The sequence below is a fragment of the Fusarium redolens genome (assembly GCF_020744475.1).
Source record: "Fusarium redolens strain MPI-CAGE-AT-0023 chromosome Unknown BKA55scaffold_36, whole genome shotgun sequence".
Taxonomy (NCBI): Eukaryota; Fungi; Ascomycota; class Sordariomycetes; order Hypocreales; family Nectriaceae; genus Fusarium; species Fusarium redolens.
In genome coordinates this window covers 171,894-193,426 of record NW_025763699.1, presented here as the reverse complement: position 1 = coordinate 193,426, position 21,533 = coordinate 171,894, and the positions used below count along the sequence as shown (strand labels likewise).

The 21,533-nt window shown below is 26.1% G+C and overlaps 3 protein-coding genes across 3 annotated transcripts; 2 read left to right on the top strand and 1 right to left on the bottom strand.

Annotated features, from left to right (window-relative positions):
• Positions 1-227: 227 nt before the first annotated feature.
• BKA55DRAFT_586675 (uncharacterized protein) lies at positions 228-1,241 on the bottom strand. The gene has a single exon (XM_046194597.1). It carries the CDS (start codon positions 1,233-1,235, stop codon positions 315-317), a length of 921 nt encoding a protein of 306 aa, XP_046041124.1. The 5' UTR covers positions 1,236-1,241; the 3' UTR covers positions 228-314.
• A 1,176-nt stretch (positions 1,242-2,417) lies between these two features.
• On the top strand, positions 2,418-4,344 carry BKA55DRAFT_681771 (uncharacterized protein; the record flags this gene model as incomplete). The annotated part of the gene is made up of 2 exons (XM_046198270.1): positions 2,418-2,986; positions 3,031-4,344. 2 exons carry the CDS (start codon positions 2,418-2,420, stop codon positions 4,088-4,090), a joined length of 1,629 nt encoding a protein of 542 aa, XP_046041123.1. The 3' UTR covers positions 4,091-4,344.
• A 15,771-nt stretch (positions 4,345-20,115) lies between these two features.
• Positions 20,116-20,618, top strand: BKA55DRAFT_586673 (uncharacterized protein; the record flags this gene model as incomplete). The annotated part of the gene is made up of 3 exons (XM_046194596.1): positions 20,116-20,253; positions 20,308-20,355; positions 20,435-20,618. The coding sequence occupies exons 1-3, from the start codon at positions 20,129-20,131 to the stop codon at positions 20,616-20,618; spliced, it is 357 nt and encodes a 118-aa protein (XP_046041122.1). The 5' UTR covers positions 20,116-20,128.
• Positions 20,619-21,533: the final 915 nt, after the last annotated feature.

Below are 21,533 nucleotides of genomic sequence, written 5' to 3'. Positions count from 1 at the left end.
GGCTTTAGTTGTGGTTGTGAAGGCATTTTATTGAGATTTGCACTGGAAATAAGATGTATATCTCGCAGGAGTCCAAATTAATAGGATTCTTATGGGCGAAGGTAGGAAATGTGTAGCTATGTTAACTCAGACATTGGGGTTTATATAAACTCTAAGTTTCTCTGAGTCACTGACGTATAAGCTTTCAGACATTTAATAATCACACTTGACAATGTAAGCTTTACATGCTGTAAAATACAACTATCATAAGCAATTAATACTAAGAGTGAAAAGGCTACTAATTTAATAAACAGTTATCCCGCTATATAACTCCTTCAACCAAGGTGCTGCTGGATCTCCTGCTGGGTCCATTCCCAAAGCTTTTCACGGGCATCCTTATCCCGACTCAATTTGCTTCCTTTGCCCGTTACACCAACAGGATGGTAGAAAGCACCACTTTCAGCCGTGGGATCTGTCATTGCCCATAACTGATTCAGGGCACCCTTGGCAGCGTCAACGGCGATCAAGCTCGTCACGAGTCGGGTGATCATTCCCATTATAAGGCTGGTGCTAATAATCGGTGCAGTGAGGTTCGTCTGTACTACTCCTGGGTGAATACTGATCACTTTGAACTTGGAATATCGTTCGGCAAGGGCTGCAGCGTAGTGAACGTTTGCAAGTTTCGATATAGCATAGCGAGATTGAGTGGAGATGCTAGACATCGTGGTCTTGAATTGCTCGAACTGGTATGGATTCTTTGGAGCTATGGACTCTCCCATTGAAGAAACGAATATGATCCTCACATCAGGATTAGTCTTGGTGGTCTCTTCAAGAGTGGGGAAGAGAAGATGTGTAAGGAAAGCATGGCCCACGTGGTTCGTGCCAATCTGAATCTCGTAGCCTTCCTCAGTTACACCCTCTGGTGTCATCATAATGCCGGCATTGTTGACGAGAATATCGAGTCGAGTGGAGGACGCCTGGAACTCTGTGACGGCAGATTTGATGCTCGATAGAGAAGCAAGATCCAGAGCTAGAAAAGATACTGCATCAGTGTTGGAGCCCTGCTGTTGCAATTCGTTGACGGCTTGGTCAAACTTTGCTTTGCTACGACAAGCGAGGAAGATCCTGGAAGGTTCATGTTTTAACAGTTGTCGAGCGGTCTCAAGACCTAGTCCTGAGTTTCCTCCAGTGATGAGGATGATCTTGCCCTCCAGGCTGGGGATATCAGTGTCTGGAGAAAATGTGACGGATCCCATTTTGTCTGATGGATAATGACTGTCAAACTGGATGGGCGCAAGCGTATTCTAATATATTTAGCATTGCCGGGCTCGGAATCTTAGTTCGTCCCGGATAGTTCTCTTAACTCCGATGCTAGGCTCTTTTGGCACGGATATTGCAAAGAGTCGAGTCTTCAGCAGTTGCGAAAACTCTATTTCATGGTGACATGCAAGTGGAGACTTGAACAAGCTTCTGACCACTAAAAAGTTGTTTGTCTAAAAGTGGAATCAGGGTTCTGAGTTTCTATCTACTGAGCTTATAAGTGATGAGATTGAATGGCATAGCAATGAGGTAACTATATTTAAGACTATGCAGTATTTCGCAGGCCCCGAGGTTACAATAATCCAGCATCTAATACTAACTCCGCGGCTATATCACTACGTAAACAATGAATAGCCCGTTTCCAATCTAGTCAATTAGGGGAGTGAATAATAACCATCCTGCTGTTGTTTCCTGTTTATTGTCAGACCTGGAAAAAAGCATGTAATAAATCTTATGACTCTATAGGGAATAAAGACCGGCATAAGCCATTCCGCAAATTGAGACTCTTCATAAGAGAATGGTCATCGCCATATAGTTATATATCCCAGCGCAGGCCATGCATAACGAGCAATTGCACAAACCATAGGCGTAGCATATAAAAGAAGCTGAAGTAATATTTGCCATGTTTTGTTAGCTGAAAGGACCACGACGTCTTATCTGATAACTGCGCAAATGAATGGCCACGGACACGTCGGCACTGAAATGTGAGCCAGTAAGAGACTCCTGTAAGCAGCATGTCCCATTCTCAGTTCGCCCAAGCATGTTGGTCAATCAGCCCACATTTCATCGAGGAGTTGCGGAAGGCAGTCTGAAGTAAGCCCATGGCCACGTACATTTGCACTTTCATGCAACTCCCAGCCACTCAGACTCGCATTAGGCTTCCTGCATTTATCACCTGCGATAAATAAATGAGGGGTAACCAGTTCAACCAGCACCGCTTTCCTCTTCATTTCCTGCAAAATTGAGAATGGTTCAGACCCATCACCTCGATTCCGCTTTCGCTGAACATACTCGCCTAACTGGTAGCCCTGTCTTTGTCAACCTCTACGTTCCGTCAAATTCAGCCCCATCGGAATTCTGGCCTAATTATCATAACTCTTGGTCTAAACGATTCAGTGATGACTGATGACTGGGATGCAAGCGCGATTGCGGCTGTAGCGGCCTTGATCATCGCACTGTTCGCGCTCCTAGTCGCTGTTGCTCAGGCACTGCAGCAGTACTTCATCACTGGTCAACTGATTCGTCTTTGTGATAGTGTCGTGTTTGGTCCTTTGCCTGGCCAGGGCTACCGCATTTGGCAATTCTCTCAGTTTCGCTTCCAAGTACTGTACTCTATTCCTCAGATCAATCTCGAGGCTGATCTGTGGCCAAAAGAAAGCCCACATATCAAGTCCTATGCCATTGGGGAGGAATATCTACCTGATCTCGATCTAGATTCATTAGTTGACTACTCATCGTCAAGCTCCTCAATCGGAATTGTGCCCATCCAAAGAGGACATATCAATACGATGGATATGGAAGTCCGAGGTCCACAGACGAGCAGTGAATCTTGGAGTTCCTCAACTCGTTCCCATTACACTTATTGGAATTTCTTGGGCGTCTGGCTGCGCCGCAAGTTCGGGAAAATCCGCTCAATCATACCGCTGACAAAAAAGAACAACCAGCCACTGGCTCTAATGACACATCTGTGGGCGATGCTTCCTGGGTGTCCTTCTGCAAAGCCATCAACAGGTCATGCGGAGGTTCAGTGAGATACCGCTTTGTCACTTATGACGCGGACCGATGTCCCTCTGATCTCGTAACGGCACCGATGCAAGTTTCTATGAGGGATATTGCCGTGATGGGGTTGACAGCGGGCATGAAGATCACAGACTGTTCATTCAGGGAAAAGTCTATCTCGATGCAAGGCGCCATTGGCACGATTACTACCTCCAACCATCCAATTCTTGGCCCGATACTTCATTTCACCCCTAGAGCTATCTCCTCACCTTTGCCTCGCTCTCTGGATCAATGGAGTGACGATGATAGAGGGGTTGTAAATAAAAGCTGGCTGGCTCAGACATGGGATGTCTGTACCATTGCCAAGGTGCCTTTTAACTCGCTAAAGAGACGTACCACTAGACGTCTTGACGACCGATGGACTAGTTATCAAGCGCCCGACCAGTCTTCCAGGAATCAGAGACACAAAAGATCGTTCAATACTGGTGGGATTGTTCCAGTCGATGTAGACCGACGTCAAGCCCGAAAGAAAAAGAAGACGAAAACCAAGAAATCAGGGAGGACTGGAGCTACTCTGTCTGTCAATCGCCGTCCCCAAGACGGAATTTGGACCATCACACAGCCTCATCCGCCTCCTCAATCAGCTGCTATGGAAGGTAATGGGGACAGAGAGAAGCCCAAAGAGGTCCAGAGAGGAACCGGGGAAGACGATGAAAGACACGTGACACCATTACATCGTCCTGCGTCAACCAATGAACCCAACTCACTGGGAGAACAAGATACGGCGCCCGCAAAGGAGCTTCACCAGCAATTTTTCAGACAAGACTCAACATCCCAACAGGCCCAGCCAAGTGGTCAAAGTCCGGCGATAGAAACCAAGCCTGAGTGTGAGCCCGAAATGCATCCAGGCCAATGCAACAACTCGACTCAACATGGTACTAAAGGAAAGGGGCAAAGTGATGATATTCAAGCAACACCCGTTCCAGAACCATTGTTACAGGGTCAGCCAAAACAGGAGACTCAACGGTTAAAGCGGAACAAGATGAAGGTCAACCGCAAAGTACCTCGTTAAGGCCTAACGAACACAACGTAGCCGCTCCCTTAGTTTCTCTCTCTTTATTACTAAAGAATCTGCTATTATAACTACTAGGGACCCTATCTCTCTTAAGCTCTTTTATAATATTATATAATAAGCTTTACTGCTTATTTATAAAGCAAACTGCCTAGTATTTAAATACTTCCTTATACCTAATATAATATGCCTTCTAGCAAAAGCTTAAGTAATAGTAACTAACTGACTTATACTTGCTTATTAATGCCTCCTTGCCTTTATAGTTAAATAGTATATTAGTTAGGCTTATTAATATAATACTAATAAGCCACTATAGTATCTTAGTTAGTATACTATTAAGTTACTAGTAGTAGCGTTTTACCTTATAATTAAAGCTCTATTTAAGCTAGCCTAGTAATATTTATTTATAGGTTACTTCCTTATCTTCTTATTTCTAGGACTACCTGCTTATCGCTGCCCTTGCCTATAGCCACTTAACTGCATTATAAATACTAACCAAGTCCCAGGAGCTAAAGTGCCATACCTAGCTAAGCCTCTTTACCTATAGTAAATTATAGTTAATATCTTCTTTTAAGTTGCCCTTATAGAGTTATATAGTATCCTCTTCTTTTAGCTAGGCCTAACTAGTAGTAATTATCTCTTTTATACTACTATATTTTATAATATTAGCACTCTTTAATATAATACTAGTATTACTATTATCTTAAATAATTTAGTATTAAGTATACTTCCTACTTATTTAAGTTTATAATATAACCTCTTCTTCCTATATCTCTGCTATTTTATACTTTACTTCTCTTTAGTAATAGATAATATTATTATATATTACTATAAAATACCTATATATAATATAGCTATATCCTTTTAATACTAGGAGCTATATAATAACTATATTACTATCTTTTAAAAGCTTTAAGTTAACTAGATTTAATATATCTCTATTAGTATAATAGTTAATAATATCTTATAATATATTACTAGTTAGTTAATATATTTATTAAAAATACTTTATAAATATATCTAGCTAGAGTGCTATCTTATATTTCTAGTAAATAAGTATATAATACTTATTATTAAGCTTTATATACTTATTTATTATTATTAAGTAATGCCTAGATAATTATAATAATAAAATAAAATAAAGTAGTAAATACTATTATAATCTTAAATTCTATATTATAAAACCCCTTTTGCTATAGTATTATAAACCTTAAAAATAATACTAACCCTAAATAACCCCAACTAACCCTAAGTAGAAATTTTAACTAATTAGCAACTTGGCCCAGTAGTAAGCGATATTGTAGTAATATATGGCCTGTAAAATCGCATTTATATAGATAATTCTAACAGAATCATCTGCGAATAATTCTTAAGGCTTTCCGGAGAAAGGAGGCGCACTTGCTAGGTAAGTCACTTTCTTCAAACGTCTTTAGCATATATATTCGCCTTCTCGCATATTACCTCTCGGTATTACTTAGATAGTCTCGCAGGGAGATATTAAATTTACTAATAGCTACTGCTAGTCTTATTATATTCCTAGGTAAGGCAGTTAAATTTTATTCCCAAAGGCTAATTAACTTACCAAACAACTTATCCTCTAAAATATAAAGTAACTCCTATTCTAGGTATATAATATGTAGCATATAACTATTAGTAAAGTAGCCTAGTAATAATTCCTACCTATTGCTTAGATAATACTTAATATTAGAGGTTAGTAATAGCTGCATAAGGGAGCTAAGCTAGTATAATTATATATAGTATAAATTAATTCTATAGTAAAAGCTAGGCTATTATATAAATTCCTTAGTCTCCTTATCCTTATATATAAACTATTAACTTTATAGGTATAGTAATATCTAATAGCTTTTAAAAAATAACCTTTTTAGCTCTTATTACTACTTCTAAGTACTATCTATATTATAAGTAGTTTTTATAGCTTAAAAGCTTTACTAAAATAGTATATAATATAGCTTATCCTTTTATTCTTTATACTTAAAGTAGCTATCTTTTTATTCCTAAAGCTATATAAATAGGATATTAATATTTTTTACTACTAATTAATTCCTATATATAACCTAAGGCAGGTAGTAGTACTTAGCTAGTATTACAATCCTTGTAGTTACGTTATATAAAACCTATAAATTTCTCCTAATTAATTAACAGCTTATGCCTTCCTCTTATTTCTATTATAAGCCGCTTAATAGGACTTATAATTAAACTTATAACTTATATATAAGTCCTGACTTACTATAGCAAGTTATTATAAGTATATAAAACATATTTATTAGCACTTTTATAGATTTTAGCTTACTAGCTATTAATAAAACTTCTTTATATTAATTAAGCCTAATATATATTAAATTTATTATTAAGAGATATAATACTTTAATAATACTTAATTTTATACCTTATATAATTTACTAATAATAAACCTAATATAGCTTAATTTAATATAATTAGACCTTATTATTATATATTAATAGCTCTTATTTAAACTATATTATATAAATACTAAGTAATATAAATATAATAACTATACTAATTACTTCTATTTAGTAGAATATTACTGCTAATATTACCTTAACCCTAATTAATTATAATTTACTTACTAATTAGGATATAAGAGAAAATAATAATAACTTATCTAAAAGTAATAATAACTTTAATATTATCTAGCTCTAATAGTAAATTACTAATATAACTATTAAAATAGCAGAGCTTTATTAAATACTTACTAAAATAATAAACCTCGAAGCCTAGTAGGCTAGTAATAACTAGAATAGACTTTAGGAAATATATAACCTTACTAATACTATTATTTATAATAAAGATACTAGAGAAATCCTAAAGCCTAACCTGCTTAAGATATTTAATAAAACCCTAAGTAAACTCTTTATATTCCTTACCTAGTATTAAGTCTTTATATCTTACTATCTAATATAGTTTATAAAGGAAGTAAATAAAACTAAGTATATATTAAGATACCTTAAAGGCACTGCTATATAATAGTTTTAGCTATTCCTTAAAGATTAAACTACTAAAGGAGACCTAAAAGCCCTTAAACCCTAAACCTATATATTATATACTAACTATCTAGCTTTTAAGAAAGCCTTATAATAAGTATTTAAAACTATTAATAAGAAAGGATAAGCTAAAAGAAAAATTAAAATATTTAAATAAACTTAATTTATATTTAAGGTTAAAGTAAAATTCCTTTAGTTAGTATTTAAACTACTTTAAGATTAAGATATACTTATATTATTTTTCTTTAATATACTTAAAGAACTAATATAAGCCAAATTATATAAAAAAGATAGACCTAAAACCCTAGTTATAACAGGATAGGTTTTAAATAGGTAAACTAGTCTGTATTAGGTTTTATGTTTACAGAGTTATAAGGCGTTATATTAAGCAGTAGTAAAGTATTATATCTCTTAATAGTTAATAGTGCAGGTTAGGCTTATTAAGGTAAAGAAGTCTTATTAATAGCTAGTAAGCTAAGTTCTATCTGCTACTAAATAAATATATATATATAATATAGTAGCTTATGGTATTATAAGTCAGGCTTACGGTAAGTCGTGAGTCGATATCGTGAGCCGCATTGCGAGGCTTACAGGTATTATAGGGTTTATTCGTAAGTCGTTATGTGATTGGCTGGATTGTTGGTAGGTTATATGTGACGTAAGCGCTTCCCCTTAATAGGTTATAACACTAGTAAATTATATTAATTAAGTAATTAGAATTAATAATTAATAATTTGCCTAAAGAACCTAAAACTCTTAATATAATAAATAATAAGATAATAAACCTTATTATAATACTAATTAAGGATAGAAATATAATAATAATATATCTTATAGTATTAAAGTAAGACTAATAGAAATTAAAATAGTTAAATAAGATAAGTTTAAACTTACTTATTAAAACTATAGTAAGAAAGGATATAGAAAATGAAAATACAAAAACCCTATTAAAACTAATTAAAAATAGAAACTAATACCTAAAGGGAAGAAATATATTAATACTATAAGAAAAAATAATAGCCCCTAAATAGTAATTAAAATAGTTAATATAATTAGGAAGGATAAATATAATATATTTAGTATTAATTTTACTATAGCCTTAGGATTATTAGAAGTATATAACCTATTTCTTAATAAGGAAAAAACCCTTAAAAAGTATTATCCTAACTTAGTACTAAAGGAATAACCTATTTTAAGATATAAAATACTAACTTTAATAAAAAAAAGGGAAACTAGGGAAAAAACCCTTAAATAAAAAAAACTTAAATATATTAAAGATATAAAAGATCTTAAATACTAAAGAAATAAAATAAATAATAAAAGGGTTATTAAAATAAGTAAAGTATTTAATAAAAAGAAAATTTAAAATTAAAGATTAAATAATAAGAACTAGTACTTATATAAAAAAAATAAAACAGTAAATATAATAAGGGTATAATAATAATTAAAAAAGGAAAAGAAGTTAACCCTAACCTAAATAATAAATTAAGTACTAAAGAATTTAATTAAGGCATTAACTAAGCATTAATATAAACTTTTAATAAATTAGAAGTATCTTTTAAAATTTAAAATAAAATAATTATATATAATTCTTACTTAGCAGTAAATAATATTCCTATTAAAATTACTTTAAGATAACTTAATAAATATTATATAGACCTAGGCTATACTATAATAACTAAGGTATAAAGGGAACTTAGTATTAAGAAAATAAATAAAAGGAAGAATAAATAGTTTAAAATATTAAAATTATACCTTAATATAATAAACTTAAAAACTATTTCTAAAATAGTAAATACTAAAAATATATAGAACTTACTAAAGAAAGAGTAATTATAAAATAAGATAATAATATCTATATTTAGCCTTATATAAAAAAGGTAATAGAAAACCTTATAACCCTAGAAAAATATATTTAATTAGAAAAGGAATTAAGAAGGTACTTATATTACTTAAATTATAAGTAAATATTATAAGTATTATATATATAATACTACTATTTATAATACTAATAAGATAAAGTAATAAATAATTACTTTCTAGTTTAAATTAAGAAATATTAAGAATAAAAACTATATTTAATTATTAATATAATAAGATATTAAGTAATATAAAGATATAAAGGATCTTATATAGCTAGGCTAGAAGCATATATAAAGATATAAGAAAGAGCCTTAATATATATCTAAAACTTTAAATATATTATATACTAAAGATAATAAGTATAATATAGAGTTAATATAAAAGAGGATAAAGCTATTAATAAAGGTATTACTAAAGTATATTAAGATATAGCCCAATAAGAGGAAGAACCTTTTAAAGAGGAATTCTTAAAAAATATCTTTAAATAATTTAAAAAGAATAACTTATATACTTACTTATAATAGTAAAAAGGGAGAAAGAAAGATATCTTATTAACTAAGAAAAAAAGGACTTTACCTTAAATTATAAGATAGGAAAAATAGCCTATAGAAAATACCTAGTAACTATTAATACTAATAAATACTTAGATAACTTAAATTGCATTCATAGTAAATATAATATAGATTACTTAAGTAAGTAAGGAAAAGGTTTATACTATTTATAAAAAAGTAATAGATAAGTAAAGAGCTAGAGGAGCTAAAACTCCTTAAAAAAGCTTTATAAATAATAATAAAATAAAATTAAAAAACCAGCCTATAACTAAAAGTATAAATTAAGGATAAATAGCTTAATATACTTATAAATAGCAAAATAGATATAAATATTATTTTCCTTAATATAGTAAATAAGCTTTAAATATTATAAAAATATAAAGAGAAAAGAAGAATTTATATTATTATAAATAGAGAAGGAATTAATTATAAATATAAAAATAAAAAAATTACTAAAGAAATTAATTACCTTAAGGTCTTTATAAATAGCAAAAACTAAGGAATTAACTTTAATATTATTTTAATAAATAGTTTTAACTTAGTATTTAAATACCTATAGCTATAATACTATAATTCTTATATTAACTAGAGAACTGGCTAGATAAACTATAAAGACTATCCTTTAGATAATAAGTTAAATAATTTAGAAAATAATAATAAGAGATTTTAAACTTTAACTAAAGAGGATAGTAAAGTCTAGTATAAAAAATATTTACCTATTCTAAAAGGAATATAATATATATATAAAAAAGGCAAAAGAAAACGTATTAGAAGAATAATAGCAATCCTTAAAGGTTAATTTAAATAATTAAATTAAGATATTAAATAGATAAAATAGATTGCCTTAAAGGAATTTAATAACTAACTTAAAAATATACTATTAAAGTATTATATCTATAAGAAATTATTCTAGGAGAAACTAAATACTAAGTTACTTTAATATATAAACTATAATATTAAAATTATATTAAAAGATAAAAAGAATCTAAAATTCTTCCTTATTTATAACCTATTTAGGAATAAGCTTAATATACTTAAAAAATAAATAAATAATATATTATAAAAAGATATATTTAACTATTAAAATCCTTAGCTAGATATCTAGTTATATTTATACTAAAACTTAATATAAATAAATTATAACTTATAGTAAATTATAAATAACTTAATAAAATTACAGAAAAAGACTAAATACCCTTATTCCTTATTATTAAACTTAAGGACTGCCTATTTAGCAAAAGGTATTTATAGCTCTTAACTTTAAATCCGCCTATAACCTTATTTAAATTAAATAAGGTAATAAATAGAAAATAGCCTTTAAAATAATATATAAATTATTTCTTAAGTATTATTTTACTATATTTATTATTACTACTTTATCTTATAACTTAATCTAATTTATTACTAACTAGCTAAGCCAGTCTTAGTTTACTAACTAGCCTTTATAGTTTTTTTTCTAAATACTAAAACCTTTATTTCTTAATTTAACTTCTTCCCCCTCTTTTCCCCTTTACTTCCCCTCCTTTACCTTATAATTACCCTTATTTCTTATAATAGAATATTTATACTCTTGATTTAACTAACCAGACCTTGCTTTTTAACTTTTTAAACTATACTAAGTATATAGCATTACTGCTAGCTAATATAATACTATTAATAAAGGCCTGCTGCTATAATAATATACTTATGCCCTTTTTTAACTAATTAGCTAGGCCTTTTAATACTTTCTTTTAGTATTTAATAAATTTAATAAGGTAACTATCTTATATAATACCTTTAATTAATACTTAGTAATTAAAGATAATAAGATTAACTTACTATATTAATTATAATTTATTAATATAAGGTAGGTATTTACTTATAATTTTATAATAATAAAGGTTAAAATGCAAGCTTTAGATCCTTATAATATAGATATTATTAATATTAGTTAATTAAGCAGTTATATATCTATTAACTACCTTAACTAGATAATTATAACTAGGTTAACTATTATTAATAATAATTATATAGTAATATATCTTAAATAATAAGAGTTATAGTTTTAGGCTTATTTTCTTATAGAACTTTATAGTTATTATAGTAGTAATAATTACATTAAGAGGTTAATAATAAAGAGAGAATTTAGTTTATTATTAATAAGGGAAATATCTTCTTTATGCTTATAAATTAAGGCTACTTATTTAATTAAATCTTAAGGTTTAAGGTAGTAGCTATATAATCTATTAACTTAATATTAAGGTTATTATGTTTTTTTTTTTTTAGCGTAGTGTATAACGCCTTATATTGTGTTTATATTAAAAAAGAAAAATACTATTATTGTATTACTTTATATATAGCTATGGCATTACTTCTCTCTTAATATAAATTATTTAAATATTTAGTTATACCTTTTAGATTAACTAATATACTTATAGTATTTTAATATATAATTATAAATATACTTTAAGAATACCTTAATATCTTTATAATATACTACCTAAATAACATTCTTATCTTCTTTAATATAAAAGAAAAGTATAAAGAATATATCTATAAGGTTTTAAAAGCACTATAAGATACTAATATATTTATTAAATTAATAAAAAGTTACTTTTATTAGTCTTAAGTAACTTACTTAAAATATAAAGTCTTATATAATGAAATTAAAATAAATAAGTAGAAAATTGCTATATTTGCTAAATAGAAGACCCTTATATTAATAAAAGAAATATAATCCTTTTTAGGATTTATAAACTATTATTAATAATTTATTAAAGGCTTTAGTAAAATTACTATTTTCCTTATTAAAATTACTAAAAAGGATAAAAAATTCTAATAAAGTAATTAAATATAAAAAGCTTTTAAATAGCTTAAGAAAGCTATTATTAGTAAACCTATTTTAGTAATATTTAACCTAGATTAGTAAGTTAAACTTAAAACTAATACTTCTAACTTTGCCTTAAGAGGATAAATAAAATAATAAGATAATAATAATATATTATACCTTATTGCCTTTTACTCTTATAAGATATATAAAGTAGAACTTAATTATTTTATTTATAATAAAGAATTCCTAGCTATTATTAACTATTTTAAGGAATTTAAATACTACCTTAAAGGAAGCAAATACCTAATAAAAGTTTTTACTAACTATAAAAATATAACTTACTTTATAATAATATAAAAGCTAAACTAATAATAATTATAATATGCCAAATACCTATATAAATTTAATTTCATAATTGCATATTATAAAAGCACTAATAATAGATATATAGATGCTATTAGCTGATAATAAGACTTTAATATAAAAACTATTAAAATAAAAAAATAACTCTTAAAATTTAATTAAAAAAGGAAAATATTAATTTACTTAACTAGTTAAGATAATTATAAGAATAGCTAAAACTATTATTTAAATATAAAAAAGTATAAAATTTAAAAAATAGTTAAAAGAAGCAGAAATTAAAAGACCTTATAACCTATAAGAAATAACTAATAATCTATATATATAATTCATCCTAAATAAACTTAGAGAAGAATTAGTATAAGATATATATAAACACCCCCTATATAGCTACTAAGGCATTATAAAAACATTAAAAAGAATATAAGAAAAATACAATATAAAGGGAATAAAGGAAATAGTAAAAAAGGTTATTTAATAATATAACCTCTACTTAAAGACAAAACCTCAGAGATATAAACCCTATAAATAATTATAACTACTAGTAGTAGTATAATAACCTTAGGACTTAATTATAATAGACTTTATAATTAAGTTACCCTTATTAAAAGAACCCTTAACTAGAATCTTCTATAATAATATTATAATTATAATTAACTAACTTATTAAATTTCTTAGTATTTACTTTATAAAGAAGTAATAGATATAAAAGAACTTTCTTATATTTTTTATTAATATATTATTAGTATATATAGTTTACCTAGAGAAATTCTCTTTAATAAAGGATTTATATTTATAATAATCTTTTAGCAATTACTAATAGTATAACTTAAACTAAATTATTAACTTATAACTGCATTTTAATTATAAGTTAATAGATAAACTAAATAAATAAATTAAGTACTTAAATAATACCTATAGTATTATATTAATTATAAATAAAACAATTAGGTTAAAAAACTACTAGTAGCCTAACTTGCCTATAATACTATATATAATAAAAGCATAAAGCTTATACTAGCTTATACTAACTTTAGATTTATATTAGATATATACTATAATATATAATAAGAAAAATTAGTTAACCTAGCCGCTATACTTAAAAGTAATAACCTTAAAAATCTATATAAAGAAATAAAAACAAAACTTGAATTTCTTAGAAAATATATAAAAAACTATTATAACCTAAAATAGTTAAAGGGACTAACCTTTTTAAAGGGAGATATAATCTACCTAGCTATAAAAAATATTAAAATAAATTAACTAAGTTATAAATTAAATTATAAATTTATTAAATCTTATAAGGTATTATAAAAAATCTTAAAAAATAACTATAAACTAAACCTATTATAGAAAGTTAAGCTCTATTTAGTCTTTTATATTTTATTACTTAAATTAGCAGCTAATATAATATAAGTTAAAATTAGCAATAAACTAAATAAAATTATAAAACTAGAAGTCTATAAAGTAAAAGAAATTAAGAAAATATAACTAAAAACAGAAAATAAGAATATTTAATTAAATAGAAAAACTACTTAAAAAGCAAAAATACTTAAGCACTATTAAAGTATCTTACTAATACCTAATAACTCTTAAAGAATTTGTACTAGTAATACTAATAGAAAAATCTTACCTTAATTAATAATATTAAAAGCACCTGCTAATTAAGCCTTAATAGTAATAAATAACTTAGTATTATCTACTACTTTTAAGTTATTTATAGTTTTAATATTATAATAAAGTATCTCTTTATTATGCTCTTATAGCTGCCTCTTTTAATAATAAAGATATATTAAATAACTTAACTATTTATTTACTTATTATTATAAGTTTATTAATTTAGTCTTAGCTAACTCCTCTTTATACTCTAACTAATACTTCTTAATAGTAAAATAATTAGCTATAATAAGTTAATAATAAAAACTATATATTAAGAAAAGTTTATAAACCTTTAAGAATAATAATACCCTTACTATTATACTTATAACTATAATAAGTATATTATATATAATACTTATAACCCTCCTTAGCCTAATACTTTAAGTTTTAAGGTTTATAATAATTACAAGGTATAATAAGAAAACTAGTATTTTTAATTAAAATTACTTATACTTTTTAGTTATAAGTAGCTTTTAACTTTAATATCTTATTAATATAATATTAGAAGGATAATTATAAGTTTAAGTTAGACCTACTAGAAGTAGGATAGTTAGAATAAGAGTTATATAGGTCTTAAGGATAAGACCTAATAGAGGGGAAATATTATATTATAATCCTTATAATTATATTATATAAAACCTATATATTTCTCCTAATTAATTAATAGCTTATACCTTCCTCTTATTTCTATTATAAGCTACTTAATAAGACTTATAATTAGACTTATAACTTATATATAAGTCCTAACTTACTATAGTAAGTTACTATAAGTATATAGAATATATTTATTAGCACTTTTATAAATTCTAGCTTACTAGCTATTAATCAAACTTCTTTATATTAACTAAGCCTAATATATATTAAATTTACTATTAAGAGATATAATACTTTAATAACGCTTAGTTTTACGCCCTATGCAATCTGCTAATAATAAACCTAGTATGGCTTAGTTTAATATAGTTAGACCTTACCATTATAGCTAGAGCATTATATATACTCTTATAGCAGAGAGGTATTTTGCCTACTAGAGCTATTTTAATATAATTAAGGTATAATATAAACTTAATATATATAAAATATCTTTTTAAAAAGTATATAAGTAAAGCTATTAGAGGTATTTCTCTAGGAGTTATAAATAGTTAAGGACTAAGTTAAACTTAATTATTTATTATTAAGCTTTATTTACTTAAATAAAATTAATTTATATATCTTATACTTAATAGTATTAGGTATAGTAAGCAGCTTATATAAATGGGTTATTAAATATTATAAAGGCTATATAAGGTTGTTTAAATATAAGTATTTCCTAATTAACCTTATTAAGAAACCACGCATACTTATAAGTCTCTATAATATATTAAAATCCAAGACCTTCTATCTATTAAAGTCTATTAGGCTGGCCTGAATTAGGTTAAAGTTAAAGATCTTACTAATAACTGCTAGACTTTTATATAAGGCCTCTAGAGTACAAGAACTAGAGGCATTAAAGGAATATAAGTATGATTTAGGTATATTCTTATATTATAAAGTAAGGGTCTTAAAGGCTATAGATTATTTTAAATCTAATATAAAATTTATTAATATTCTATTATAGCCAGTATAGTATAGTCTTTATTATAAAGTTATAATATAGAGAGTTCTAATTAGCTAATATTATAAAATACTTATCTTATAATTACTAAGTATAGAACTCTATATTAATAATATTAAAGAGGTTATTAGAGATATAATACTCTTCCTTAATATTAAATAACTTTTTTATTAACCTTAATAAAGTAAAATAGTAGTAAATCTTAATATATAAGTATTCTTTTATTAATACTACTAGCTAAAAACTAAGGGCGCCCTTTATTAATTCCTAAGTTTATTATAACTTTTTATTTAATATAAGGGTTTTAATTATAGTATTAGTAAATAGATAAATATTCCTTATTATAATAACCTCTTTAATATTAAGGTAAAACTAAAAATATAAAAATCTAGCTATATATTATAAGGATTACTAATTTATTTTAATAATTAGGCTTTTAGTATTATAAAGTATATTAAAAAATAGAATATTTGCTTTTTAATTTCTTAGGCAGTAATATTATTCTATATTAGATATAAGTATAATTAGAGATAATAATACTTATATAAAAGTATCCTAGCTAGAATATACTTTAAATTATTAATATTACTATTTAATATGCCTTTATTACTAATTAATATAGCTTAAGATACTTATTAAGGATAGGTCTCCTTTCCTATATTAAAATAGAAGTCTATTATAATATTCTCTTTATTAATTATATAAGCCTAGTAATTTTAAAATTATATTATTATTTATAACTAGGTAATATCTTTTATTAAGACCTTTAAGTTCTTGGCTTATAGGAGCATAGTAATATTATAAAAGTAATAAAAACCTAGTTCTTAAATTATATACTAAATAGAAGCTTATATAGCTCTTAAAGACTTAGGCAAAAGGTAATGTTTAAGCTATTACTTTTAAATAACTAGATATAAGAATTACTATAATAGTTATAAATAATAAGAAGTAATATACTATCTATCTATATATAGAAATCTTTATTTTAAAGCTAACTAGACTTTTACTTTTCTTAATATAAGTTAAGGAAATATAAGTATAGGAATATATCTTTAAATCTAATAAGGTAACTAAAAGTATAATATAGGATTTAATATATAGGATAATAAATTTAATACTAGTTTCTTATTATATTTAGGTATTATACTAGTCTTAGGCAAAGGTAGAAATTTAACTATAAATCTAAAACAGGTATCTAAGTAAGAGACTAGTAAATTCCTTACTTAGCAATAGTAAGGTTACTAGGAAACCCTATAATGCTATTTATATTAAAGCTAACCCTAGTAATATATATAATTTATTTATCCTTAGTTAAGTAGATATAAGGCGCTTAACCTCTAGAGCTCAGATTATAATAAGCTTATTACTAGTCTAAGCTACTTATTTTTTTAAAAAGATTATTTTTTAGAGATATAATATAAGTAAAGCTTAAAACCTTAAGATAAATATTTATAATACTTTCTAAGTAAGTAATAAGGCTAATATATTCCCTTTTAGTCTAATTATATTAAGCCTTTATTAAATAGTAATAGTCTATATAATATCCTTAAAACTTAATTAATTATTATACTAGCTAATATTTAAAATATTTTACTTAATATTTATAATCTATATTAATAAGTAATAAGGTTTTTATAATATTAACTATAGCTACTAAAGCTAGGTTTTCTATATTACTTTTAAATATCTTAAAACTAGTAATTATACTCCTAGAACTTTATTACTTCTTAAAGGGAATTTTCTTAATAAATATAATTCTAAGGGAAAGGTAGGTAAAAAAGGGAGATATAAGAAATCTAAACTATTAAGTTCTAGAGTATAATATTTAATCTCTAATAATATAGTAGTATTCTTAAGTTAATAATTAGACTATTAAACTAAGGCTTTATTATTAACTTAAAGTAAAATAAGGGGTAAGGAGAGAGTACCTGTATTATAGAAGTAAGTATATTACTTAGCCCTTTTATTAGAAGTTACTTTCTACTACTTTACTTACCTTTATTTAATATTTGTATTTATTTTATTTTAAGGAGTAGTATATTAATATAGTTATTTATACCTTTTATATCTAAGCTTAGAACTAAGTAATTTATTTATATTAATAGGTATTATTCAAATATATAAAATAGAAGTTTAAGACTAATAGGAATAAAATAAAATAAATAAAGTACTTATATAAATATATTTATAAACCCCTTAAGGTTATAGATATAAAGATTACTTAATTAAATAGAGTTAGCGCAGGTATGTAATATGCTAGCTTATAAAAGGACTAGTTTTAATTATAAAAATTAAATTAGGTTTAGTTTTAATTATAAATTTATAATTAGCTATAGGCTGGTAAAGTAATAATAAGGTTTATAATTAATATAAGTAATAATATTATAATAAAAGTAGGAATAAAGATAAAAAGAGTTTTAATAATATCTAAATAACCTTAAGACTAGGTATAATATATAAAAAGTAGTTTTAATTAGCTCCTTATACTTATATCTAGTTACCTTTTTTATAATATCTATATATACCTGCATCCTTAATAATACACTATACTTACTATTAAAATAATAATACTAACTATAAATACTATATTAATAACTTACTTACCTTATATAATAAATATTAGTAAATAACCTTAGTCTGCCTTATAGCCTAAAATAACTTATAGTATAATATAATAAAATATATTAAACTATTATATATAAATATATTATATATATTACTATTTATTATATTCTTATATTAAATACTTAAATTTCTATAGCCTGTACTAGCTAGCTAGATATTATATATAGTAATAAAAACATCTTTTTTATTAACTCTTTTACTATTTACCTATATAATTATATTACTCTAGCTTAAAATAGCCTTTTATCCTCTTTTTTATAATTAAATTAAATCTTTTAATAGCTTAAGGATTAGTAATTTACTATATACTCTAATTCTTACCAGCTTTTAACTATATATAATTATAGTTATTTTCTAAAAATAAATACCTTACTTTATTATTATTATAATTATGTTTAAATAATAATTATAAGATCTATAATAACTAGCTAATATTATTTACTATAATTAATATTATTATTAACTTTTATACTTTATCTTTTAATAAAAATAATATCTTTATAAACTTGCCTATTTAAAATTATATTTAGTAATACTTAATATAATCCCTAACTTAATTAATTATCCCCCTAGCTAGTATATTAAATTAGATATATACCTTATAAATCTAATTTATTAATATTAACTTAGCTTTAGCATTACTAGATATAACTATTATTAACTACTGCACCTTCTTATATAGAAACTAAAATATACTTATAGCCTCCTCTTTTACCTCCTTTTAGGCTTCTCTCTTATCTAATAACCTACCTTCTTATTACTACTTATCTATCTTAACCTACTTTAACTAGGCTACTTTAGCCTATCTCTTTATATATAAATAGTATATAACTATAATATAGGTAATTTTAATAATAGCAGAATATATAGGTATATAATCTAATAATCTTATTATAGCTTATAATATTAACTTAATTATTTAATCCTCTTTTAATTACTATATATCTAGATTATTAATATATACTTTAATAATTTTATTTAATTTATTAAGTAATTTACTTTATTACCTTAATAATTAATACCTAGGCCTATTTTTATTTACTATAGCCTTTATATAATATATATAATATACTAACTTAATTTATATAATTATATAATATACTTATATATTATCCTTTATTTAGATATTAAATAGCTGCCTTAGCTTCTTATTTACTTCTTTTTATTATATTTTAAATAATACCTAGCTATAAACTTATATTAATATAACTATTTTTTTTTAAGTTTGCAAGTTAGCCTCGAAAGGTATATCCAAGCATCTCCAGAGTCTAATATAGTTTAAACATTTATTGCCCCTACAGCCGGCAAAGCTTCATTAAGTCAAATTATCATAGTTAGCTGCCTCAATTGCAGCCTGAACCTAGCTGCACATATGCCAGCTGAAAAGCCCTGCTCATCAGCTGGCCCTAACCTTCTTCCTATAACCCACCTGAAAGGTCTTTCATCGACCTCTGCTGCATACCACGCTTCAATCATCCATCACGCAGTAAGTCATCCGACCTGACCCGAATACCTTCTGGCCGCAACCGCTAACAGCATCATAGCTGCCCCGTCACGATGCCTGCTATCCGAAGAAGCCTGCAGGCACCCAGGCCCGACAAGCCTTATCTAACTAAAGGCCATAATATAATCCCTAAGATTGAAGAAGCTCTTAGGCGAAATAAGGGCAAGGGCAATATACTGTATATAATGGCTATAGATATTAGAGAGGCCTAGTTTAATAAGGATAATACTAGCTGTATTAGGATAGCAATCTTTAGTTATAAGATCCTCCTGCCTATATAGTCTATTTATAAGAACCCTCTAATTAATAAAGACTTCCTTAAATGCAAGAAGCAGAAGCTTAAGGATCTAGAAAGGAAGCTATATAGAGGGGTATAGCCAAGCAGGAGGGAGAGGGGGTTCCTTAGGGCCCTTAACGGCGGCTTGCATAACGAGTGGCTTAAGGATATCTGGTAGCAGGCCAAGGAGGTACTGGAGAAGACCGAGAACCTGTGAGGATAGAAGCGGGGTAATCGCGGGGTTCTGTAGAGGAAAAATGTATTGAGTTTTGTATGAGTTTAGTTGCCTGAAGTCAAAGACCTAAAGTCGTGACTAAATTTGGCGTTAGCGGCGAAAAGAGGATTAAATAAGTCACGAGACAGATCACGTGACCAAATGAGCAAATCAGCTGTAATATCAGTGCACCATTAATATAAACAGGGGATTAATATAACTATAATATAGGCCTGGTTTATTATTTATATTAAACTATTTTATATTAACTATAATATATACTTATACTTACTTACTAAGTTAATTAATTATATTATAGCTTTTAGGTTAAATCCTTTTAAATAAGTTACCTATCTAATATATTTTACTTATATATTAATATCTATCTTTATATTAGCTACTTTAATCTTTTTTTTATTTTTTATTTTAAATTAGTATTAGTATTACTTTAGTACCTAGTTTATTTAATTAATAATAGCTACTTCCTTAGGCACTACTTAGCTAGCTTATTTATTAAACCTAACTTTAAACTAACTACTGCCTAGTTTATTATTAAATAACTATTAATACTAGACCTTAATATATTATAATACTTACTATATTTTTATAACTTACTTTTAGGCACTTTCCTCCCTCCTTTAAGGATTAATTTATTTATACTCTTTATAATAATATTATTATATACCTTATATTATACTAACTATATATAAATAACCTTCTTTATTATATTTAAGCTTTTAGCTTAGTAAATAAATAAATAATATAAAATTAATTATTAGTAATAGTAATAGTTATATTATTAAATTGCTTTACTTTTAGATACTATTAAGGTTATATTAGATTATTACCATAATCTAGCTTCTTTTTGCTGCTTATATTAACTTATAATATCTCTTTATATACTATAGCACTTCTTTATTAATATATATATATTAATATTCTTTATAAATAATAAATAAAAACTAGG